This window comes from Lontra canadensis, unplaced genomic scaffold (assembly GCF_010015895.1).
Source record: "Lontra canadensis isolate GAN:19392208 unplaced genomic scaffold, GSC_riverotter_1.0 scaffold181, whole genome shotgun sequence".
NCBI lineage: Eukaryota > Metazoa > Chordata > Mammalia > Carnivora > Mustelidae > Lontra > Lontra canadensis.
Genome location: NW_022631175.1, coordinates 1601268 through 1627586, shown reverse-complemented (window position 1 = coordinate 1627586; position 26319 = coordinate 1601268). Strand labels below are relative to the sequence as shown.

General features: G+C 45.0%; 1 protein-coding gene across 1 annotated transcript; it reads left to right on the top strand.

Moving 5' to 3' along the window:
- The first annotated feature begins 1472 nt into the window (after positions 1 to 1472).
- Positions 1473 to 21134, top strand: ZNF454 (zinc finger protein 454). Its single transcript, XM_032846827.1, has 5 exons — positions 1473 to 1609; positions 2643 to 2740; positions 3694 to 3820; positions 4246 to 4335; positions 18701 to 21134. The coding sequence occupies exons 2-5, from the start codon at positions 2708 to 2710 to the stop codon at positions 20014 to 20016; spliced, it is 1566 nt and encodes a 521-aa protein (XP_032702718.1). The 5' UTR covers positions 1473 to 1609; positions 2643 to 2707; the 3' UTR covers positions 20017 to 21134.
- Positions 21135 to 26319: the final 5185 nt, after the last annotated feature.

Genomic DNA, 26319 nt, shown 5'->3' with positions numbered 1-26319 from the left:
TGTCCGCCCCTGGGACTGTTATAACAGCCTCCTACCCGGCTTCCCTGTATTGCCCGGGCGCCTCCGGAGTCTCTCCTCCCCTTGCAGCTGACCAGCGATTCTGTCCAAATGTGCTCACCGCGTCACTCGCGCAGACTCCTTCGCTGGTTGCCCATCACACACGGAACAAATCCAAAGGTCTTCCGATGGCTTGCAAGGCCCGGGACCGCTTGGAACCTACCGTGCAACGCTCCCTTGCCCACCGGGCCCTCTCCAGTCCCTCCAGCCTCGCATAGCCTCCGGCTCACCAAGCACACACGTCAGTCTCGGGACCTCGCCGTCCCGTCCCCTTAGACAGCTCTTCCCCACGTATTCACACGGTTTCCTACCTCACCGGAGTCCAGTCTCTGCTCATGTGCTCCCCTCAAAGAGGATTTCCCCAAACTCGACTTATCATCCCCACCCCACCCCCCACGCCCCCGTTCACAGGTTTCCGGACAGACACTAAGCGCAGGTTCCACGGCTCTCTCCCCAGCCCCCAGAACAGTGCCTGACACACACGTGCTCCCAAAGTTGTCGAGAGGATGAAATCTCCCATAAAACCCCAAACAGAACGCCGTCGTGGGACCTAAGTCACTGACACCGCTTCCTAAGCCGACAGTCCCGACAAACCTCTGCTCACATTTTTTACTAAGTTCACCGCCAACAAAGTTAAAACCTCCCCTTCCTCCCCGAACTTCGCGAAAACATGTGTTCAAAGGCAACTAAACACCCCGCGTGGGATTCTCCACAGGTCACCCCGTCCCTGCCCGTCCCCGCAGAAAGGAATCCCACCACGGCCTCCGGGCTCCCTCCTGCCTCGGCGAGCCGCCGAACCGCAGGTCCGCTCGACCTCCTCGGCGCTCCTCTCGGGTCCCGAGGCTGCCACCCTGGTCCCCGCCGCCGGCCCCGCACCCCGGCCTCGCGCCCCCGCCGGTCCCCCGGGCCACACCGCTACAATGGTTTGCGTCCTCCGCCCTCTCAAGTCGTCCCCGCGCGGTCCTCTTTCAGGAAGGCGCCTTTTGCGGCTTCTCACCTCTTACTCCGTCCTCCCGGACCACCCCCGATCCGCTCCCCGCGGTGACGGACCGACTTTATCCCGCGTCAATTTCTCGCTGGTCACTGCCTTTCCCGGGCGTTACTTCAGGACTGAGGAGGGCTCGGAGCCTGACTTGGACGGAACGAAAGCCCGCACGTGCTGCCTAACGCCGGGAGAATTAGCTGCCCTAAGAGGAACGCCAAAGAGCCTGCCGTGGCCTCTGGGAAATGTAGTTTCAGCGCGCAAAGCTGCCGGGCGTCGCCTTGAAGGGCCGGGCTCTGTCTGCGCAGGCGCGCGGTATGACTTTCTCCGCCCCACGCAGGGGCTGGCCCTGGCCGCCGCTTCGCCCTCTGGGAAGTGGAGTCTGGGAAGCCGAAGTGTTGCTGCCCTCGGACTCCCGGGTACTCGGCTCAGCGGCTCCCCGGGCAACGCGCAAGCGCAGTTCCGACCGGGGCTGCCGACTCCAGCTCATTGTGTTCAGCCTGCGATGTGGCGGTTGCGGTTTCTCGCCGCGGGCAGAGGCTCCTCCAAGGGCAATCCTGTGGTGACCAGGTACGGCGAGCAGAGCCGCGTAGGGAGAGCGGGATCGGCCGTGGGGTAGTCGGGCCCCGGGGGCCAGGGCTGCGGGAAAGAACGGCGACTCGGTGCGGGTAGTAGTCCGTGCCGGAGGACACCGATCCGTTGCCCCAAACTTCTCGGGACATATGACTGAGGTTTGATTCCACAGAGGAAAGGGGAGGACGGCCAGGTGCAGGCTGTTGGTTTTAGGGTCCGAATGTGCGAGCGCATGTGGAGGAGGATGCGGTCCAGGCCTCTGCGTGTGTCTCGGAGGAGCCGACTGCGGGGAGCCGGGGGACGCCTCCAGAGGTGGATGCTCGGGTCTGTGACGGAGCCCTGTCTGCGGACCTCGCGGAGGCCGGGGCAGCCGCAGCCACAGTCGCGGCAGCAGCTTCCGCGAGGACCCGGCAGGGGGCCGGAGGGCCGATTGTGTGAATGAGACTCCCCGCCGCCCAGACACACAAATGCACTGCCTCTCGCCCACTCTGGCTCTTTGTCATCCAGACTGGGCGGAAGGGAAGAGGCCTGAGGTCAGAGAAGGGCTTGGCCTGAGAGGCCTTGGCAGTGACGATCCAGCCCCCGTAGCTTGCCTTTGGAGGAGAAGGAAGATCATCCTTCCCCACTTCCTCCGCTCCCCTTCCAGGCAGGGAGGGGGGGGAACTTCTCTTGAGACCTGTCAAGGAAACTTCAGGGTAAAGGACAGGGGGTGGGTAGAAATCCTGAGATCTGGGGCTGAAGGGTGCTTTCTGCAAGGAAAACCCACCGTATTTAAGTTACGGGAAGATGTGGAGGATTTGACTCAGATGCTGGGAGAGAGTGTGGGGCTGGGAATGGCCGCATGGGGAAGGATCCCCTTGACAGTGGAGGCCGTCAGAACTATCCTCAGAAAGAGGAGAGCGAATTGGGAACAATTAGGAACCAAGAATCTACTGCTTCGGGGTACTGGAGGACTCCTAGAATGGGAATGCTCACAGCCTCAGTCTGGACTGTCCTCTGATCTCTTTTAACCCAGTTCTCCTCATAACAGGTGTGTAGAAGTTTCTAGCCTTGGTCCCACTCTGCCAGTCTCTGAAACGGCTTATCAGAGAAGGAATGGCCGTCAGGCACCTGCCACCCATGGTCCAGGTGAGTGGGGAGTTGCTGCAGGGTCCCCGCCCCCCAAAATTGACTTAAAAGTTTTTAATGTAGAGGTTTGGAGAGGGTGGGCTTGGTTTTTTTACCCTAACCAAGAGCTTTTCTCTTAATCCAGTCTCAGTTGGAGGCCTGCCCTCATTCCTCCTGTATGTATATAGAAATAGATAGATAGATTGACATTCTTCTCTGGGCTTCTCCTTAAGTCCTTCTCAGGGCACACCACCTCTCTTGGCTTCTCAGCCAAGAGTTTCTTAAGCAAGGCACTAGTTGTGATCAGAGGGGACAAGGTCATATTGTCCAGAATGACTGTTCCTGTGGGAACTGTGTTCGTGTGTTGGAGGTGAGTAGGTGAGCAGCGGAAGACAAGCAGGAAGGAGTTGCTCAGCAACAAGTAATAGGTGCTGGACCATGTTCTCCAAGACATGCTGGGAAGACAAGAGAGATGGGGACATAGTCCCTAGCTTCTTGGAGTTAACAGTCCAGTGGGGGGGGGATCTGAAGGTAAACAAGAACCCACAGTAAAGTGGGATGGTGCTTTGCTGGGCCTGCTCACTTGAGAAGGGAGTTGAGGACGGCTGTGCCCAGGAGGAATTGTGGAGGCTGAGGTCTGGGTAAGATTTGGTCATGGGGTGGAGGAGGGCAGATTGAGGGAAATGGGAGAAAACATTCGGGGCGAAATGAACAGCAAGAATGAAGTCTCAGTGCTGAGGAAGCCTATCTTCTCCACACAACGTGTTTCTTCGAGGCAAGAAGCAAAGTCTGATAAAAGCTCAGCCCCGGGACACCCTGAGGAAATGCTTACATTGTCATAGAACACCAGCCCGCTCTGTACTAACAGTCGTGCACCTATCAATGGGCTCCTGGGCCTGCCAGGCTCAGCTCTTCCCAGAGAGCCACGGGAGGGGGTCACCGCCGGTCACCAGGGATGGGGTTTGCTGTTGCAGGAATCAGTGACCTTCAAGGACGTGGTCGTGCTCTTCACCCGGGACGAGTGGGCACAGCTGAGCCCTACTCAGAGGTCCCTTTACAGGGATGTGATGCTGGAGAACTACAGCAACCTGGTCTCACTGGGTAAGCGGGGGCCTCCGAGGGCTGAGCTTCACACGTGGGGATCCCTTAGGGACCCTTAGAAACTCTCAAACTGGTTCCACACAGAAGACTGGGCTGGGAGTGGGCTGATCGAGGATGCTCTGTTCAGGGCTGCTGCATGCCTACCCCTGGTGTCCTGGGGATGCAACCCCTTTGGAGTCTAAGTGCAGATGCTTCAAAGGCGACAAGGTTGAATCCTCTCTCTGTGTCAGCAGGGAGAAGGACATGGGATAGCTGGTCTGTGTCAGGCCCCAGGCTTCTGTTCTTCCTTCTGAAGAACTCACCTGTCCCCTGGCCTTCCTATCAGGTCATCTTTTCCAGGAAGTCCCGAGGACCAGGTCTCTTCCTTGCAATGATTTTATCACTGGTATGAATAAGATGTGGTCCATTTTTCCCCACAAAAACAGGACTCTTAGGACCCCAGTCAGATGTGTTTTCCCAACTGGGAAAAGGAGAAGAATGGATGCTAGAGGACGCGTCGGGAAGCTTCTGTCTTGGTAAGAGCCCTGCGTGTGGGAGGCACCAGGAGGGCCTCCACAAATGCTCCAGACTGAGGAACACTGTCTTTTCCCTTCTCATTCACCACAGCATCTGGTTGCCACACTGGTCCCTGTGTGAATGGGGACCCTCCTATCCATGAATTTTCTCCCTATTTGGTATTGATTAATAGTTTTCAGTTTGGAAGAGGCCTCCAGTGTAACCTGGGCCGCTCCCCCTGCCCCATGCCTTGTTTAGCATCTCACAGTGCGGTCTCTGCTGGCGGTTCTCAGTGATGAGGAACCACGCCAGGTTGCACACACGGCAGGGTGAGATGGGCCGGCTAACCATGTGCCTTCTGAGCAGCCGTGCCAGCTAAACCCTGCAGGCTTCTTGAGCCACCTTCGTATTTGTTCATCTGTGTGTGCACCAATTCAGCCAGCATTTAATTACTCTCTGCCTGTTGTCAGCACCTCACCGTGCAGGAAGCGTCATGAGAGTGTGGCCAGGATTACACTTGGCCAGGTCCCTCTTTTGGCACCTGGTAGGTGGCATAGACTTGTAGCCCGAGCATATAGAGAACTAGACAGTTTAGTGATTGTTACTTGTCTCGAGGAGCCCGGTGGGTGCCCCTCCCTTTGGTCCTGAATTTTCTAAGAGAGCGTATTGCCTTATCCAAGATATTACGACATTTCTGTTTGAGCTGGTGTTTTGCAGGCTATGAAGTATTTTTTAAAACCTTTCGGTACTGATTTTTCACCCAGCAAAATAGGCGGGGATTTATATGTGGAATGTCTAGGACCCAATCTGTTCTGGAATTTAAATGTCTTAACTCTAAAATTCACTTTTCCAAAGAAATCTCTTCTAACTTACCCCAGTAGCATTCTGAATTTGTGTGTTCTGTGATACCCAAGCTAAGGCATTTTTAGTATTTCATTCCGTACTATACAAGCAGGGTTCTGACAAAAGAAGGGGGGCGTGGGGGAATTAAGCAAAAGAACCTTATCTGCTGTCCTGCCACTTGAGCATAACCTCATCTATTCTTCCATTACTCCTCATTACCACGAGTTCTTTCCTGTACTTGGGTGGGGGGAATATGAAGATGAAGGAGTTTTATGCCTAGAAACAATTTGACAGTCACGTGTGGGTAATGACCTGAAAAACCAGGTGGTCATGGTGCAGGCCTTCCCCGTGCCTTTCCCGACTCTCAGAGTCCAGCACCTCGTCTTCCTGAGTTGCCTGGTCACCCCAAAACTTTGAGCTGATTCTGGAACGATGACCAGTGGTTAGCACTGATCAGGCATGGGAAGAAGTCTTACTTTATATTTCCCAATAAATTTTTATGGCTGTTCCTCTCATTATCTATCGAAGATTTATTTTTACTTTTTGAATAAAACCATCTTCTGTTTTCTTAGCCAGAAATTGCTGCTGTAGAGAAATGGTAGTCATTTCCAATATCTATTGCCCTGTTGTCACTCTCTGTCAGTATTCTTAAAGCATTCATTAGATCATTTTTAGTTTGTTTTTTTTTTCTTATTTCTGTTTCACTTCATGATGACTGATGAGGACTTCAAAAAGCCATCTAGAATTTCTCCATTGTTGCACCAGTGACTCCTGATTTAGAACAGACACTTATTTTCAGTTGTAGGGAGAAGTCCTTCTGATAGATTTTCTCTTCTCAGGGCCATGCACTAGCAGAGGGAGAAGAGAGTTGGCATTTGAGCACCCGGGAACTACTACCATGCTGGGTGTTTTCCAAGGGTATTTATGCAAATTACCCCAGTCAGTCCTTACAACATGTGAGGCAAGTCGCATCAACCCCGCTTACAGAAAACCAGGCCTCAGCATGGTTAACTCATTTGGACAGATTTAACGTTGCTGTTCCCTGGCAAGTCAGGATAGGGGTGAAGCCAGCGTTGAAACCCATCTGACCCTCAAACTCATGCTCTCCCCTCCTCCAGAAGAGCTTCAGTCACCTAGAAATTGTTTACTCAGTGAACCTACAGATAACCACCTGGTCCCTTAATTTGGGTCATGTGCTAATAACTTTTCATAGTTCTTCCGTATTTATTAATCCTTTGAGGTTTCTTTCTGTTACTGTTTCTTTCTGTTACTTTCTGTTTCTGTTATTGGTTATACCTTTTACCAATTAGCTTTAAACTGTTGGTGGGGGTTTTTTGTTGTTTTTTGTTTGTTTGGTTTTGGTTTTTTTTTTTTTGAGCCATGAAGTGTATTCGTTCACAACTGGGCAAAGCATTCATGTAAATATTTAACACTTTATATTGTGTATTCTTCCCCATTTCCAACTTTATCTGCTTTTTTGTCCCCTTTTCCCTCTTAAATTGGTTGGGAATTTTTTTTCAGAGATCTAGCTCTTATTTACATCTCTTACAGGCTGTAATTTTACTTCGACGTTTGTGGTCATTTCCTTGATTTATTTTAAAATGAACACATTTTAATGGCTGTACATTCTGTATACAAACGCGAATCTGTGGTATTTTTTGATAGTCTGAAGAGTAAGGAAACAGCACCCTTACCCCCACTGTCCAGCCGAAGTAACAAAACGGAGGGGCACCCATGGAGTCTGATGTGCCCCACATCACTGCCCCTTCCACCTCTCAACGCCCGCCAGAGCCGCTAGCTTATCACCAGCAGCCCCGTGCTCCTCGTCATGGTCTTTCCACATTTATCTCTGGCTCTGAGCAGTCACGATCAGCTTTGCGTGCTTTAACGTTTGATCCATGTATTGTACAGCAGATATCTTTCCACAGGCTGTACTTTTCAACCCTTGCCAAGATGTGTAGCTCTGCCCTTCGATACTCCCTCAGCGGCGATACCTCAGTTTCTCCATTCTGTGGCTGGTAGACCTGTAGGTCGTTTCTGGACGTTGCTATGTAGAATAATGCTGACTGAATATTCTTTATATGCATTTCCTCATATGCATGGGCATTCTTCGGGAGTCTTTAAATGTATTCATAGGTGTGGAGACACTGGGTTTAAGGGTATATGATTCGTCAACTCTGCTAGATTTTCCCAGATTACTGATTAATTAAATTAGTTGTTCCATATTATACTGATAGTTGACACAAGTTCTTGTTACTTGATACTCTTGCCAAAATTGGGAACTGTTAGACTTTTTTTCCCAGTCCCACTCCTGTGAAATGGTATCTCCCTGTGGTTTTAAATTACATTTCCTTGTTTCCTAGTGAAATTGGACATCTTTTTGTATGTTGCTGATTTGTGTTCTGTGACTTACATGTTTCTATTCTTTGCTCATTTTTCTATTATAGTTTATCTTTTTCTTACTCATTTGTAAAAAGTTGTATGTCTTCAGGAATCCAGGATTTCATACAGTAATATATAAATGTGTGTGTATATATATATATATATATGTGTGTGTGTGTGTGTATATAACAGGAACCCAGTATTTTATCAGTTAATATGTGTCACCCTATAGTTTCTCTTCTTTACTAACAGAAATTCTTTTTTTTTAAATTTTTAATTTTTTTTTAAGATTTTTTATTTATTTGACAGAGATCACAAGTAGGCAGAGAGGCAGGCAGAGAGAGAGAGGGGGAAGCAGGCTCCCTGCTGAGCAGAGAGCCCGATGTGGGGCTCGATTCCAGGACCCTGAGATCATGACCTGAGCTGAAGGCAGAGGCCTTAACCCACTGAGCCACCCAGGCGCCCACATTTTTTTTTTATTTTTTATTAACATATAATGTATTATTAGCCCCAGGGGTACAGGTCTGTGAATCGCCAGGTTTACACACTTCACAGCACTCACCATAGCACATACCTTCCCCAATGTCTGTAACCCAGCCACCCTCTCCCTCCCCACCCCCCCAACCCTCAGTTTGTTTTGAGATTAACAGTCTCTTATGGTTTGTCTCCCTCTCCATCCTATCTTGTTTCATTTTTTCCTTCCCTACCCCGAAAACCCCCCACATTGCCTCTCAAATACCTCATATCAGGGAGATCATATGATAATTGTCTTTCTCACTAACAGAAATTCTTAATGAAGTAAAATATATCAGTCTTTTGCCTTAATGATCTTTATCTTCATGCTTTTTGTGTTGTGTTGAAATGATCCTTTCTACCCTTAGATCCACAAGGGAAGGACTTGGTCTTGCTTGTTCTTATATCCTCAGATATAACCATTGAATGGAAGCATGATTTTCTAATAGTACTTAACTTTTGTCTTTTTTTTCCCCATAATATCTTGTCAGAGGTTGCTTCTTAATAGACTTTTCTTTGTTTTTCGAGTAGCCCAACATGGGGCTCAAATTCACAACCCTGAGATCAAGACCCAAGCTGAGATCAAGTCAGACACTTAACGGACTGAGCTACCGAGGCGCCCCTTTAATAGACTTTTTAATGAATGTTTGACTCTGCTGATCCTTTCTATTTTATCTTGATCTAGTTCATTGATTTTTTTTGCCCTTTATTTCTTACCTTTGACTTTCTTGGATTTTATTCTATTCTTTTGTTTTGTTTTGTTTTTTTAAGATTTTATTTATTTATTTATTTAACAGACAGAGATCACAAGTAGGCAGAGAGGCAGGCAGAGAGAGAGGAAGGGAGGCAGGCTCCCCACTCAGCAGAGAGCCCAACTTGGGGCTCGATCCCAGGACCCTGAGATCATGACCTGAGCCGAAGGCAGAGGCTTTAACCCACTGAGCCACCCAGGCGCCCCTATTCTCTTCTTCTTATTTTTAATAATTAAGTTTTATCACAGTAATACATGTATTTCATGGAACAACAGTGTTGAATATAAAAAACAAGTGGCCCCTTTGTCCCCCCTTTTTCCCATTCTCCCCTCTGGAGAGATAGTCCCTTTTCTCTTCCTTTAGCTGATTATTTGATAAATTTGCTTAAAATAATGACGTTTTTGCTCTAAGAGTTCCCTCTGACCTCTTTGCAGTGAATCCCCTTCCCCATCCATAACCCAGGCAACCCTAATCTGCCAGGATTTCACAGGAATGGACACATAGACATATCTGTATCTGACTTCTGTCACTTAGCACAGTATCTCTGAGACTCCTTGTTGTTTCACGTGTCAGAAATACTTTGCTGTTGCTGAGTTAGCGCCCTGTCATATGGTGATAGCTCTGTTCAGTCGTCGTTAATGAGCATTTGGGCTATTTTCAGGTTTTGGCTAAAGCTGCTATGAACAGTCTGGTACAAGGCTTCTTGTGGATGTATTTTAGTTCGTATGCTCTTTGTAGACATATGTGCTCACTAAGGTACGTGCCTAGAAGCAAGAATCCCAGGTTGTGCCGTAGTTGTGTGTTGAAACTGGGACACTCTTTTCAGTGGACGCAGGAGCTAGGTGCCCCTTACTGTGCTGGGTCAGACTCCAGCACCATGCTTAGCAGCAGCTCTGCAAGGAGCCACCCCTCCTTGTTCCCTCTCTCGGGGGAAATCGCTCTGTCATTCACGATTGAGTCTGTCGTGTGTGGATTATTTTGCAGATGCCCCCCTGATGTCAGGTTGAAGAAGTTGACTCATCTGATGAGAGTTTTATCATGACTGGATATGGCATTTTTCACGAATGCTTTTCCAAATCCTGAAGATGCTGCTATGTTTATCAGTTACATTGATTGGTTTTAAAATGTCAAATCAAATTTGCCTTCCTGGAAAACCCCAACTTGGTTTTCATTTCTTGTTTTCGAAATATTGCTGGATTAAATGGGCTAACATTTTGTTCCGAATTTTTGCATCTGTAGTCATGATAAATTAGTCTGATCTGTTCCTCGCAATATCTTTGTTTTTGATATCAGGGTAATGTTAGCCTTATAAAATGAATTTGGACATTTCCCCTTCCCTATTATTTTTTGGGAAAATCTGTACAGAATTGGTGTTATTTCTTCCTGAAAAGGCTTGGTCAACCCAGTGAAGTTTTCTGGGCCAGGAATTTTCCCCCATGGGAAGGTATTAAACTGCAAATTCAGTTTCCACAGCTTCTTTTCAGTGGGCCACAAATGTTAGCTGCCTCAGCCTCCCTGAATCCTGGGCTCTGTCACTTCTGTTCACTGAGCCTCCTGGGCTGTTTTGGTCCCTGTGCTGTGAAATGGACACTGTCCCCGGGGCTAAATCCCTAGGCCTTCCCTTGTCTGTTTCCTTTCTTCCAGGGATCTCCATCTTTCCCTGTCATTTGTCCATTGCCTAAAAAGTTATTTCTTTCTCTCTCTTCCCACCGCTCTGGTTTTCTAATTGTTTTAACAGTGAGAATTCTCAGAGTTTTCCAATTCTGCCATCATTTTTAATTTCCAAGAACTCTTGTTCCTCTGGATATTGCTTTATTTATATGCTAGTATTCACATTTTATGGTTAAAAATATTTTACCTCTAAAGATAATGGTTTTTTAAAAACATTTTTCTCTCTCTTCATAAGCTCATAATTTTTCTCTTTGATTATTTTGGTATCGCTTTCCTGTTAGAAGCTTTCCTCCTGTATCCGGTTTGTCCCTGATTGTCTGCCCAGGTAAATGGTGGGAGGATCAAGGTCCTTTCTGGAAACTCTTAGTGGGTAAGTGGGGCTTGAGTGTTTCACCTCCTGCCACTAGTTGCCCTGGTGTCTTCAGTCCAGAGCACCTTCGATTTACTCCCTCCAAGAGGAAAGGCTGGGACTTCTGCCAAGTTGGGAGAGGGGAGTCCCCAAGCTCTTCGGACTGGAGGAAGGGACATGGGGGCCTAATGGCTTTGTAAACTGACCTTAAAGCAATGCTCCAATATCCATTCCCCACTTCCAGAGGTACCTGATGGTGCCAGTTCCTGAAACTCTAGGTAATGTGGAAGTAAATCAGGTTAGTTTCCTATCCCTCCCTGGGGCTGACCTTTCGAGTACATTGTAAAGGGGTTTGGATCATACCACTTGCATACCTTGTGTGAAACCCTGGAGTTACATAGTTTAAGACCATACTTTGTTTTTTGTAACGTGGGACAATGCAGCTAGGGGTATTGCTCCTTAATTCAGCCCACTCTGAGGTGACCTGGGGGACCCGGGGAAAGCAGATTCCATGTGCTCAGATCTTCAGCAGGGGTCCAGTCTCTCCTAACCTCAGTTCATCTTTAATGTGGGAAAACCGGGGTGCATTTGACTCCCCTCTTGATTACATGAGTATTCTCCTGGAACATTCAGAAGACAAGTATTCTCTTTAATGTACGTGATGTGATTTTATGACCACAATCAAGAAAAGGCTTTAATAGATATAACTAACCCAGCAGCTGCTAGAAAAGAAAGCTAGCAATTAGTTATTTTTGTTGAGCCATAGTATATCCCTTTTGAAAGCCTTCTGCCAGATTTTTTTAAGTAAAAATATTTTAAAGGGGTGCCTATGTGGCTCAGTGGGTTGGGCCTCTGCCTTCGGCTTGGGTCATGATCTTGGGGTCCTGGGATCGAGCCCTGCATCGGGCTCTCTGCTCAGCGGGAGCCTGCTTCCTCCTCTCTCTCTGCCTGCCTCTCTGCCTACTTGTGATCTCTGTCTGTCAAATAAATAAATAAAAATCTTAAAAAAAAATTATAGTAATACTAACCCAGGAAAATACACAAATTATAAGTGTAAAACTCAACACATTTTTACTGTGTAAATACTGTATAACTGGCACGTGTAACAAGAATGTTACCAGCACATCAAAAACCTCCCATCCCCTCTATTTCTTTTGTTCTAAAGATAACTACTACCCTGACCGTAGGCTTGTTTTGCCTGTTTTCAAAGTTTGTATAAATGGAATCATACAGTATGTTTGAGATTCATGCACGTATGGCAATAGTTGGATCATTCTCACTGATGTACAATATTTCACTCTGTAAACCTACCAACATTTCTACTTTCTAATGTTGTTAGACATTTGATTCATTTCTAGCTTGGGGCTATTATGAAGTGTACTGCTTTGAATGTGCCTATATGGCTTTTAGAGGATATAAATGTACATTTCTCTTGGGTATGTAGTTATGAGTACTATGTTCATGAGTATGCAAGCTTTAGTCGACACTGCCAGGTAGTTTTCTAAAGTGGGTAGACCAGCAGTATACGAGGGTTCCATATTCTCTATAGACTTAGTATTACCATTTAAATTTTTTTTCCACCACTCTAGAGGATTTATGGAGTATCTGATTGTGTTTCAACTTATGACTGATGAAATTGATCATCTCTATTTTTAATCTCTTTAATATCCTCTTCTTTTGGAAAACTTATTTACTATAAAGAGAGAGAGAGCACAAGTGGGAGGGGCAGAGGGAGAGAGAATCTCAAGTAGACTCCCCGCTGAGCATGGGGCCCAACTCTGGGCTTGATCTCACAACCCTGAGATCATGACCTGAGCCAACACTAAGAGTCGGACACTTAACCAAAGGCACCACTTAGGTGCTCCCAATATTCTCTTTTGTAAAGTACCTTTTATTTTCTATATAATTGTCTGATCTTTTCTTATTGATAGGTTTGCTGAATATTTCTTTTAGGAACTTTGCATCTATTTTGATGAGAAAAAAATAATCTGTGACTTTTTTTTTTTAATTGTCTTCATCAGATTCTGGCAGGTTGTGCTAACTTCATAAAACCAATCAGAAATATTTGTTCTCTTCAGTTCTCTGAAAAAGCTTGTGTAAAATTGGTGTTATTTCTCCCTTAAATGTTCATACAAATTCAGTACTAAAGCCATCTCTGCCTGGCAATCTCGTAGTGAGAGGTTTTTATTTATTTTTTAAAGATTTATTTATTTGAGTGAGAGAGAGCGAGCACAGAGTGTGATCACAAGTGAGGGGAGGGATAAAAGGAGAGGGAGAGAGAGAGAATTCTCAAGCAGACTCCCCACTGAGCACAGAGCCTGATATGGGACTTGATCCTAGGACCCTGAGATCATGACCTGAGCCAAAATCAAAAGTCAGCCAGTTAACCTACTGAGGCACCTCAGGCACCTCTGTGAGAAGAACATTTTAAAACGAAGATTCAATTTATTTATTAGTTGTAAGACCATTCAAATTTTCTGTTTCTTTTTTTATACCTTTCTAGGAATTTGAGCCTTGCTCTAAGAGCCCAAACTTATTAACATAAAGTTTTTTATAACATAAACTTATTAAATAAAGTTTCCTTATTATGTTATTATCTTATAAGTCTCTGTGGAATCTGTCCTGATGTCGTCTTTATAGTAATCATTATTGATAATTTGTAATTAGTGATCATTAGTAATTAGTAAGGCACACACATAATTATTTTGTGCCTTCTTTTCTTGATTAGTGTTGCTAGAAGTCTATCAATTTTTATTAAGTTATTGATTTGTCTTTTATTTTGTCTTTATTTTTCATTTTTATTGTCCTTTTTATTTTTTTGTTTTATTTTTTTATCTTTCCTTTTATTTTTCCTTTTTGTTTCACTTGCTATTTTTCTAATTTCTTGAGATGTACATTTCCTTCTACACATGACTGTAGCTGCATCCTATCAGTTTCATATCATATTTTTATTATCATTTAAATTCTAATTTTTGTTGTGATTTTTTTTCTCTCATCTATCAGTTATTTCGAAATGTATTACTTAATTTAGAAATATCTGGGTTCATTTCCAGCTTAATTCCACTGAGTTCAGAGAACATACTCTGAATGTTCTCATTCCTGTGAAATGAATTCATTTACAGCCAATATAAGGTCAGTTTTGGTAGACGTTCTCTATGTACTAATAATATGTGCTCTGTCATTGTTGGGTGTACTGTTTTCAAGTCTATTATTTGAGTCAGATTTGTTTATCAGGTTATTGAGAGCATCTCCATTCTTAAAGGTTTGATTTCTGAGTTATTGAGAGGGGTGTGTGAACACAGATTGCTAGGATTATAAAGATTTCTCTGTTTTTGCTTTTCATTTTCTCAGTTTCTACTTTATACATTGTGAAGTTTATGCGCAAATGTAGATTTGTTATATGTTCCTGGAGAACTGTCCCTTCTGTCAATGTGAAATATCTGAAAGTCTATTTTTTCTAATATTGTAAGATTTGTCTGATATATATACCAGCTTTCTTATTGTTACTGCTTGCTTCATAAATCCTTTTCATTCTTTTCTATATTTCTATACCTGTGTTTTGGTATTTCTCTTTGAATAAGCATTTAGTTGGATTTTTTAAATCCAGTCTTAGAATCTTAGTTTTTGTTTGTTTGTGACAGATAATCACGAATAGGCAGCGAGGCAGGCAGAGAGAGAGGGAGAAGCAGGCTCCCCGCCGATCGGAGAGCCCGATGAGGGCTCAGTCCCAGGACCCCAAGACCATGGCCTGAGCCGAAGGCAGGGGCTTAACCCCCTGTGACACACAGGTGCCCCTGCTAAGTGTATTTAATTACATATATATTTTCAACCTCTCAAGACACAATTATTATGTACAATAATACTTACATGTATTCACATATTTACTTTTCTATTGCTTTTCATTCCTTCTTACATTTCCATGTTTCCACCTGGGATTTTCTTATGCCTAGAACATGCTTCTTACTGTGTTTTGTTTTGTTGTGTTTTTTTTAATGTGGGTCTGCTCGTGTCTCAGTCTCTGTTTTTATTTGTATAGAAATACCCATTTCATATTCACTTTTTAAGGATATTTTCTTTCTATTGAATTTTTTGGCAGTTATGTTCTTTCAACACTTCCTGATGTTGGTTCATTGTCTTCTGGCTTCCATTGTTTTTGTTGAAAAGATGGCTGCCAGTCTTATTTTTTTTTCTTCTTTTTTTTTTTTTTGAATTTAATTTTTAAAAAGATTTCATTTATTTATTTGACAGAGAGAGACACAGTAAGAGGGAATACAGCAGGGAGTGGGAGAGGGAGAAGCAGGCTTCCCACAGAGCAGAGAGCCCGATGCAGGGCTCCATCCCAGGACCCCAGGATCATGATCTGAGCTGAAGGCAGATGCTTAACGACTGAGCCACCCTTTTTTTTTTTTTTTTTCTTATTCTTTAAAAGTAACGTATTTGTTTTCTTCTCAAACAACTGTTAAGATTAAACTCAGGTTTCCAGTCGTTTTGTCCTTAGGTGAATTTTCTTTGTATTTATCCTGCTTGGAATCTCTGGTGCTTCTCAAATTCATTTTTCAGCCTTTGTGTTGTTTCAAATAGTATTTTTGCCCCTGTTTCCTTCTCCCATTCCAGAACTCGTCACACATGTGGTCAGTCTCTTCATCATGACTTGTATGTTTCTTTTTTAACTTTTCAGCAACTTTTACCATAGATGTTTTCTGCTTATGTATTTTTCCATTGTACTATTGCTCCCTTCTACTATGTCTAATATACTATTAAATCTATCTGTTCAGTTCTTAATTTCAATTATTATATTCTTTTGTAGAATTTTCATTTGATTCATTGGTTCCAATCTCCTGTTGAAATTCTCATTCTTATCTATATTATTGAACACATTAATCACAGTTATCTCAAAATCCATGTTTGATAACTTGGATATCTGAATTCTGTGGGTCTTTGTGTATTATCTGTTTTATCTGAATTCTGTGGGTCTTTGTGTATTATCTGTTTTTTCTCTTGATTTAATTTCTTATTACTCTGGTACATTTTGATTGAATCTTTGATACTGTATTTGAAGAAGTGAAGAGGCCCTGGGTGATGTTATATTCCTCCAGAGAACATTTGCCTTTTCTTCTGGCAGATAGTGTAAGGGAACCACCTTAATCCAACCAGGGACATGTTAAATGGAGATTGGGTTGTGGTGTTTATATAAAGCTTTGCCTATCTCTTATTTGCCCTTGCTACTAGGTTGTAGCCCTCCAGGAGTGCATACTGAGAGCTTTACATGTTTACTGTGACCACTAACCCCTTCTTTGGAAAATCCTGATCTCAGATTTTGGCTCCATATTTTCTTAAGATTAGAAAATTTTGAAATTCTGCTTAGCTTTGGTCTCTTGTCCTGAGAGGTTTTAGAATTCAGCAAATTCTATAAGGGAAAAAACCAGTAAGTATTGGGATTACCTTTCTGTATTTCCCTTTTCTCCCAAATATTGAACTATCAGGTTGGCCTTGAGTGACATCTGATGCCTTTAGACAGAATTTTTGTTTATCAATTAAGATTTTCCAGTTGTTTTCTGCAGGAATGTCTGCCACAGCTTACTTTATCAGGTCCAGAAATGAGAGTCAGCCCTTAAGGTGTTAACATTTGGCAATCCTGGCATTTAACTGACCATTTTTGTTTTGAGCAACATTAGTCTGAGCTCACCAGGATTTTAGCTTTAAATGCACCTGTTTAACTTTCTTTTCCAGATAAGTAAAGGAATTAGTTTAGTTTGATTTTGTTGATTATAGCTCTTTGTAGATTTTCTGAAGTGTGTAGGAAAAAAAGTAATGAGGAGGCTTGTTCTTGATAGGACTTTCCAGGAATCTTTGCATCATTGCAAAGTAGTATCTAGCTTTTATCATTCATTTCTTAGTACAAAGTCTTAAAGAGACTTAACATAAAAGGCAGATAATCACAAATACATAGGAAAAACTAGTATGCAGTCCAGAACTCTGCTTGTTAATACAGACCTACTCATTCTTGTGCTGTGCAGATATGCATTTCTTAACAATTTGAAGGTTTGTGCCAATCCTGCTTCAAGCAGACCCATTGGTGCCAATTTTCCCGCAGTGTTGGCTCACTTCATGTCTATGTCACATTTTGGTTATTCCGGCAATAGAACTGAAAACCTCTGGAAAGGATTCACTATTCTAGATACCATTGAGAACCTTCATAATTTATGGTCAGAGGTCAAAAAAATCAATATTGGTAGGAGTTTGGAAATTGATTCCAAGGTTCATGGGTGACTTGGAGGGGTGCAAGATTTCAGCGGAGGAAGTCACTGCAGATGTGGTAGAAAGAGCAAGAGAACTAGCATTAGACATGGAGCCTGAGAATGGGACTGAATTGCTGCAAGCTCCTCAAGACAACTTGAACGGATGAGGAGTTGCTTCCTACAGATGAGCAAAGAGAGTTGTTTCTTGGCATGGAATCTACCAAAGAGGATGCCGTGAAGGTTGTTGACATGACAACACAATATTTAGAATAGGGCATAAAGTTAGTTGATAAAGGTGAGGCAGGGTTTGAGAGATTGACTGCAATCTTGAGAGAAGTTGTACTATGGGTAAAATGCTATCAAACAGCACCTCATGCTACAGAGAAATCATTCCTGAAAGGCAAGAGTCCATCGATGCAGCAAATTTCATTACTGTCTTATTTTAAGAAATTGTCACAGCCACCCCAGCCTTCAGCAGCCATCAACACTGAGGCAAGACCCTCCCCTAGCAAAAAGATTTTGCTGAAAGCTCAGATGCTGGTTAGCACTTTTTAGCAATAAAGTACTTTTTAAATTGTGGTATGTAGAGTGTTTTTCTAGACCTAACGCTGTGCTACTGAAAAGACTACAGTATAGTATAAACATAACTTTTACATGCACTGGGAAACCAAAAACTTCATTTGACTCACTTTATGGCGACATTCAATGTATTGCAGCAGTCTGGAACCAAACCTGCAGTCTCTCTGAGGTATGCCTGTGCCATGAAACCAAGGGAGACAATTATTGAGTAAGTGCAGAATTTGTCTGTGGAGAGAGAAATAATTCTGTGAGATAACACGTGGGACCACAGCTTGTATCCTAGTAGCAGAGTCCCATTTCTAGTGACTAGTATACTGTTTTCCCCAGTAAAGGCCTCACCCTCTAAGGTGTACTGGGTATATCCAGGCAGATTTACTGCTTTGTTCCTAATATTCCCTCCTGACATACACATCTTCATGGTGCATTTTCCTCATATAGATGTTACATTATTCATACGGGTTTAAAGACTTCACTTCCTCACCAGTAGTAGGAGGTCCTAATTTTATTAGCAGATATGAGTGTTTTACACAGCCTTTACTGTGGCTTTTTTTTTACCCATCTGAATGAGTGTATAAAACATAAAAATGTTCTTTTATTAGTTATAGGAGTTGAATGACTTTTCTCCCAAGTGTTGACCTCTAGTTTCCCTGGTTTCTTTAGGCTGCATGTAGGTTATTTTAAACACCGTACCACTAAAATGGACAAGGTACATTTTTTTTTTCTTATCTATTAGCATAGTAGGGTCTACGTAGGCTTTTTGAGGCTTAGAAAGTCAGATTAACTTCTCTGTAGTCACAAAGAAAATGAATATTGTACTCAGGATCCCAACCCAGGCCTGTGACTTCTGAACTCAAGCTCCCAAGCTGTCCTGCTTCATACATCTGACATTAAATCAACCCCTTCCTGCTACGTCCTCTGCTCACCTCTCTTGCTCTTTCCTTTCCTCTCTTCCCTTCAAGATGCCTTCAAAACGGCAACCTCTTTGTCAGCATTATAAACAGGCTCATCTTCTTACCGTAACTAGATAAAACATATGTTTATGTTTGATGTCTTTCAGACTGGATGACTATGCCTGTGAGTAAGAACTCTCCTCCCAAGCCGGGTATTCCTGATCAGGACTTGGATCAGTGGGTGATAAAGGAAGGATTCACTAGAGATAGCCACTGGAAATACGATGGCCAGTTGGAATGGAAGCATGGAGGCCAGGAGGTTCTTGCTCACCAGAAGACCCCCTCTGTGCTCCACGCCCAGGCCGGGGATGAACCTGGGAAGCACTGCACTGTGAGCTCATCTTTTGATCAGAGTCAGGGATTTCAATCTAGCAAAAAAGCCTTCGAGTGTCGTGAGTGTGGAAAAGTCTTCACTAAAAGTTCAACCCTTACTAAACATCAGAAAGTTCATACTGAAAAACTGAATGCAAATCAGAAAACTGTTATTAAAGAGAAACGATATGAATGTAGAGAATGTGGGAAAGCCTTTCACCAGAGTACACACCTTATCCACCACCAAAGAATTCACACTGGCGAGAAACCGTACGAATGTAAGGAATGTGGCAAGGCCTTCTCTGTGAGCTCCTCACTCACTTACCATCAGAAAATTCACACCGGAGAGAAACCTTTCGAATGCAACTTATGTGGGAAAGCTTTTATCCGAAACATACACCTTGCCCACCATCATAGAATTCACACTGGAGAGAAGCCTTTTAAATGTAACATATGTGACAAAGCCTTTGTGTGCAGGGCACATCTTACCAAACACCAGAATATTCATAGTGGAGAGAAACCTTATAAATGTAATGAATGTGGAAAAGCCTTTAATCAGAGTACGAGTTTTCTTCAGCATCAAAGAATTCACACTGGAGAGAAGCCCTTTGAATGTAATGAATGTGGAAAGGCCTTCAGGGTGAACTCTTCCCTGACAGAGCATCAGAGAATTCATACTGGAGAGAAACCTTATAAGTGTAGCGAATGTGGGAAAGCTTTCAGGGATAATTCATCCTTCGCTCGACATCGGAAAATTCATACCGGAGAGAAACCTTACAGGTGTGGTTTGTGTGAGAAAGCCTTCAGGGACCAATCAGCCCTAGCCCAACATCAGAGAATTCATACTGGAGAAAAACCTTACACGTGTAATATATGTGAGAAAGCCTTTAGCGACCATTCAGCCCTCACTCAACATAAGAGAATCCACACCAGAGAAAAACCTTACAAATGTAAAATCTGCGGGAAAGCCTTTATTCGAAGCACACACCTTACTCAGCATCAGAGGATTCACACAGGAGAGAAGCCCTATAAATGTAATAAATGTGGGAAAGCTTTCAACCAGACTGCAAACCTCATTCAGCATCAGAGACATCATATTGGAGAAAAGTGATAGGATTATAGTTTATATGGCAGAACTTAGAGACCGAGTGTGTTAATTATTGAATGTAAGTGAATCCATTCCAGAGAATAGCCATGAAAACTTCGGTGAAGATGGAATTTTTATTTACAGAGAGTCAACCTTCACGGTACTGTGGGTTTGAGAATTTAAGAATGGCATGCCCTCCTAGTTCAGAACTGCCTCAGTTGAATAACAATAATGTTTAATTAGTCTGAATTATCAAGTATTATAACCAAAATGAAGCTTCATTAACAGCACAGAAATTAGATGATCACATTTACATTTTGACTATTAAGAGAAGTTATAAAATTGCAAAAGACCAGGGGAAGAAGCAAAGGAACAAAAAAGTAAAAATGGTCAATAAGCATTTCACTCACTTTTTTTTATATAAAAGGGTTTCTACTTTCAGTGGAACCCTTTGTTCTCACCCACCCACCTTCTCAGTGTAGGGAAAGTACAGTCACCGTACATTGGCCCCGGAGTTACCTAAAGTATGTTTCCCACCTTCTGCTTCAAACCATCCTCTCAGATCTCCCTGACTTATGTGTCCACTGGCTGCTTACCCATATTCTCCTTCTGGGACAACTCATTTGAATGGTGTGTCCCTCTTGATTTAGCACCTCCTAACTGGTGACATCGTGTCACTTATCATCACCCCACTTGCCCTTGGGGAATGTAGTGATCTGGCCGCCTACACAGTCCATGATTCTGGTTATCGCAACCAGACCCAGCATTCAGAACTCGGGGACCCCTGGGAGACAGGTTGATCAAACTTCTTGGGTTACCCAGTTCCTCTGGGCCTCACCTTGACTCTTACACTGGGATGGTACCTTAAAGTAGGGACTAGGTTGTGTAGACATTACCTCCAATTGCTCTTCACTGTCCTTACCCCACACACAGCAGTCAGGGGCCTGCTCAGCTTCAGATGTGACAATCCAGCCACCTCACCGTGTTCTAGACCCTCTCCACTTCTGTGATTTGCCATTTCCTAACATGCAGCTGACACAAGTTAGAGCCCCAAGGCTAGTACTCAAAGGCTCTGACCCACTCTTTCCCTTGGCTGGCGGTCCTCTGTGTCCACTGCAAGGATGTATTCCTCGCCCCCAGAATACGAACCGCTGCATCCTGGTCCCCGCACCTCTTCCATCCAATTTTCGGAAGGTCTCGACTGTGTTCACAGAGCAGCTTTGAATTTCTGCTTTTGCATTTGGAAGTGGGCATTTCCTCCCCTCCATCTGGGTGTTCCATTTAAAGACTGTCCCATTCTGACAGTGGTGAGCTATCTGTGGACTAAGTCCACGGGTCAAGACGTGGTCAACAGCATCGTGACGTTCCCTGGCAGGGAACTGTCCATGCCCAAAACTTGTAGCGATATTCTGTTCCTGCACGTACAGTTCCTTCTCCATCTTTGATCCTTCACTGCTCTCAGTAGAAAGCACAGAGATAAAATAACATGTGCTATTTTATACAGTCCCTGGTAGCACTGTCCCCTTCCCCGCCACAAAGGACGGGGAGCCCGCACTACTGCAAACTGGAACAACACACCACATCATGAATATGGAAGAGCAAGTCCACCGTTGTTCTGGGAAACGGAGTGGCAAGTTCTCAGTCCGTGGAGGTGCTCTCCATCAAGTCGGGCAGCCCACTGGCCCCACAGATGCTGCACCTCAGCTCCAAGTTACAGAAGAGGACAGTCTTTTTCCCGGTGGAATTCTAAATTCGCCTTCCATCGAGTACAGGCTGCCAGTGTGGGCAGGCATCTGTGAGGGGGTCAGCAGCAGCTCATGCTTTCTCCCCTACTAAGCTGCAGATGAAGCAGCATTTCGAGGGGTGACTTGGAGCTCTTTGTACCCTGGGCCCCCACATGTTCATCGGCAGCCCTATAGGGCTGGCAGCCCCCAATTCCACAAAAAAACTTGAAAACCTGCTCGCTGCTATAGATACCTGCCTGCAGTACCAGCCACGTGGCCCACCTGCCCCTAACAATCACCCTCTTCCCTTGAATCCCTGTGGGGCGCTGCTCAGCTGAGTTCAATGTTCATTTTGTTTGTGTTTAATGAGAGCTGCTGCCACGGGTCCCATGCCTGCAGTTGAGCCAGAGCCGAGACCAGGTGCCCCCGAGAGCCTCCTTTATCCCGGGGACAGCACCGGCCGCTGTTCCTGCACCGGTATCCATGCAGCCCGAAAGCCCTCAATCTGGGATTGCTCCCTGCCCAGTCAGTGCACAGACTTCCCGGCGCACCCACGACCATGCCGTCGCAAGATAATGAAGGAGCCAGTATCCCCACCCCCTCAACAGGACTAGAGAGACAGAGGAGCCAGAGAAGCAGATCTAGACCCACTTCCCACATGTGATGCACCAGAGCTCTCCTGGTCTACTATGGAATTGCCCAATGGGGAAACTCAGTGGCAGTGGCAGTTCCGCTCTGCCCAGGGGAAGGGTTTGGGAAGAGGATTAGCACCGTAAACCTTGTTAAAAGTCATCATTGGCTGTGGCTCCCATGAATGCCCCCCTGAAACTGCCAGCTCTTGGGGGAAAATAATTGCTCCAGTCTCCCTTTTCACATTCCTCTAATGCTCTCTTGCCAGGTCTTCCCATCTCCAGCTGATAGATTGGGCGCCTGGGTTCTCCCTCGTCACCTGAGCTCACCTCGCTCTGCCACCAGCGTCTGCCCAAGACGTTGCCTTTCTCCATATTCAACAATGGCTTTTAGAATGGCACCTTGACCCTCAGCGGACTGGGGCTTCCCAGTTATAGTACCCGAGCCTCAGAGTCTTGGAACAAAACAACCCTAAACTGCATGCATCTTTGGTTGAGAAAACAACTTAATTCCCTCGAACATGAATTTAGTCCAAGTGCATACCCTCCAGCTGTCTGATTCCTCTTCCCTTTGCACTTTGCCCTCCTCTGCCCTTTACTGGATTAGCCAACAAGGCCATGTGGACACATAAAACACTCCCACCTACAGTGGGAGGAGTCCCAGCTTCTGGCCCCTCCTCAACTCCCGCTAAATATATTTTTGGTAATATTTTTACTTTTAGTATTTTTATACCAGTTTGCAAAGGCAAAAAGAAAATACAAGGTTTGATTGTTTCCCATCACTCATGAACTTCTCAGTGGCGCTAATGACCGTTCTCTGCCAGTGCCAGGATTTGGTCACTCGGGCATGTTCCTCCTCAGCCTGTGTGTTACCCTGTCTACGGCTCATCACTGTTCTTAAAAATTGTTGCCATAGAATGGCCCATCAGTGTGTCTTTCTGAAAATAAATGAGAAAAGTACACAGTGTTCTAAGAGGTACAAGCTGCATTTGTGTTACCTGTTTATCTCTTAAGACCTGGCCAGAAGTAGTGCTTCTAAGTGTTTTTAATCTTTGTATGGCCAGTCTGGTCCTGCCCACAATAAGCATCCAAACCTACCTGGTCCCAGAAACCATAGTTCAGGCTGTGGAATAGAAGAGAGCTGTATCCCCAGTCATCGGGGACAACAGTTAACATTTGAGGATGTCCTGCAGGCCGGGTACTGTTGTAAGCACTCTGCATGTAATAACTCATTTAATCCTCACAATTCTGTGAGACTGTCTCATCCCCACTTGAAAGTTGAACAGAGAGGCTTAAAAGCGTTTCAGAAATTAAACAGCTGGTAACGTGCATGGTCTGAAGACCTGATCCAGGCCCTGTAGCTCTGGGGCACACATGCCTCCCTGCTGCACTCAGCTTCCTCCTTCATGGACACATTCTGGAGGGCCACTTGGCTCCAGACGTTGGAGTGGGGCAGATATGGCTATGGATGGGTGGGTGGGGGGTCCCCAGCCTTGCGACCATGTTGCAGGCATGGCTTTCTGGTACCCACATCCTCCACAAAAAGACCTTTCCTCGGCCCTGGGTTGGCAAGGTGGAAAGGGTTCAGGTGCTCCTCTAGCCTGAGAGTACAAGAACCATGGGTTCGCAAACGCCTATCAGCCCTTGGATATCTCGCGGGCACGGCCTGATAACCATAGCAGGTCCTGAACGTGGCCCTAGGAGAGTAATTACTACGAGTGCCCTTCTTGAGGTTTTCCAAAAGCAGAGAGGTGGGGCATCTGGGTGGCTCAGTTGGTTAAGCATCTGCCTTCAGCTCAGGTCATAATCCTGGAGACCCAGGACTGATCCCTGCATCTGGCTCCCTGCTCAGCGGGGAGTCTGCTTCTCCCTCTGGCCCTCACTCTGCTCCTCCATGCTCTCTTTCTCTCTCTCAAGTAAATAAAATCTTAAAACACAGAGAGAGAGAGAGAGAGAGAGAGAGAAAGTCAAAGCTGGTAGCTAGAGAAACAGCAACAGCCGAGCATGGTACATACACAGAGGGTATGTACACATCTAAGTATTGCTTTCATGGGACTTAAATACGGAAGACAGGTATTGCAAAACGAAACACAAATAATGAGCAAAATAACTGTAGTTTGTGAGAGATGTGTTTACACAGATGGGGTACCACAGAAGAGAGTGTGAGAGGCCCAGCTGTAGATTGTGTGGTCACACTGGGCTTCACTAGAATTGACAACAGACGCAAAGCCCAGTTCAGTGAGACAGGGAAAGCGGTTCGGACACACAAGGCAGGAACAGTGCAGGCTGGGTAAGTGCCATTAAAAAGGCAGTGGAGCCCAGAGTCAGCACTGGTGTTAGCAGCGTGAGCTTCCACAGGAAGAGGCAGGACCACAGCCCAACCAGCCCCTGCAGTGATCTTGGCTGGTGCTCTAAACACAAGCCATTGCCAGGGTCAGGTTTTGTGCTTCAAACTCTCAAGCTACAAGTGGTTGCTATTGATGAATAGATTTTACCAGAGCATTGGGGGGCCTGGGTGGCTCAGTTGTTGAGCCTTTGGCTCAGGTCATGATCCCAGGATCCTGGGATCAAGCCCCACAAGGACTCCCTGCTCAGTGGGAAGCCTGCTTCTCCCTCTCCCACTCCCCCTGCTTGTGTTCCCTCTCTTGCTCTGTCTCTCTCTGTCAAATAAATAAAATCTTTTAATTTTTTTCTTTTTTTACCAGAGCACAAATACTGGGAAATTTTCCATTTAGTTTGTTCTTTCCCAATTAATTTTCCTTCCAGTGAATAAGAAAATACCAAATTTAGAAGAATTAAAATGCGGAAACTTAAAGACCACGTAAGTTTCAATTGCTAATTTATTTCAGCAATATACTTCAACCAAGGTACAGCATTGCTCACTGTTAGCTAATACTATCATTTCTAGCCATTGTGATGGGGGGAAAATGGGGCTATAAATATTTGCAGGCAAGGATATACCAGATTCCCCCTGGTGCATTGCCTCAGGTTCTTCACCAATCATTCTGGTCCCCTCTGGGCCACCTCCCATTCCAGCCACCAGTGACTTTGTCCATGCCACAGATCCAGCCACAGGACTCACCTGTGTAAACCCTTCCGTGGCTCCTCCAGGGCCAACCATGGGAAGCAAAACCTTCAAGACCCTTCACAGCCAACCCATATAGAATTCATATTTTTATGAGGGAAATACAGCACAGCTTTCTCTAGCTTTCCCTACAGCTTTCTCTGTTTTCAAGAAGGAATGTTATTTGGGAGGTCTGAGATGGGGTCTTGGGATTGGTCACCTGAGGGGTTTATGTAATGAGTGGGGTCTGTTTGTGCATTGACTGGTAGGACTGGGAGGGTGGATGCTGGGAAATGGGGTCAATGATGTGGGCATCTGCAGGGATCAAGGTGACTCTGGCTGTCAGCGACTGTGGGAGAGGCTAATTATCTTGGCCAAGGTCACTAACTAGCATGGCAGAGCTGCCATTGATCTCAAGAAGTCTTAACCTTGACATTATACAATTTCTAGATATGAAAGCTGACTGAAGGAAGTCTACAGTGTCAGGGGCAAGACAAAGTCTGTGGCCACTGGAAATTTCCCTGTCTGGCAGATCGGTATGGGGAAAAAAAAAAAAAACTCAGAAGTTGATAGTATGGGTAAGTTCAACATTCAAGAGCCCTGGTAGAATAAGCTAATAATACTTCAAATTGGCCAGATTATATCAGTGAACAGCATGTGGGGCCAGACCCATGTGTCCTTCCTGCTATTTCCGTTTCTGAGTCTGCATGCAAATATAAGAATGAATCATGGCCAGACACAGGTGCCAGGAGAGAGCAGGGCCCATAGCAGCATCCCTATTAATGGGGAGCACTGGTGCCCCAGAATGATGATTTTTATATTGGTGTGCGGGATGGAGGGGAAAGACACAGGAAGCAGAGACTAGTTAGTATCCCACCACAGTAACCCACAAGAAGCAGTAAGGCTCACA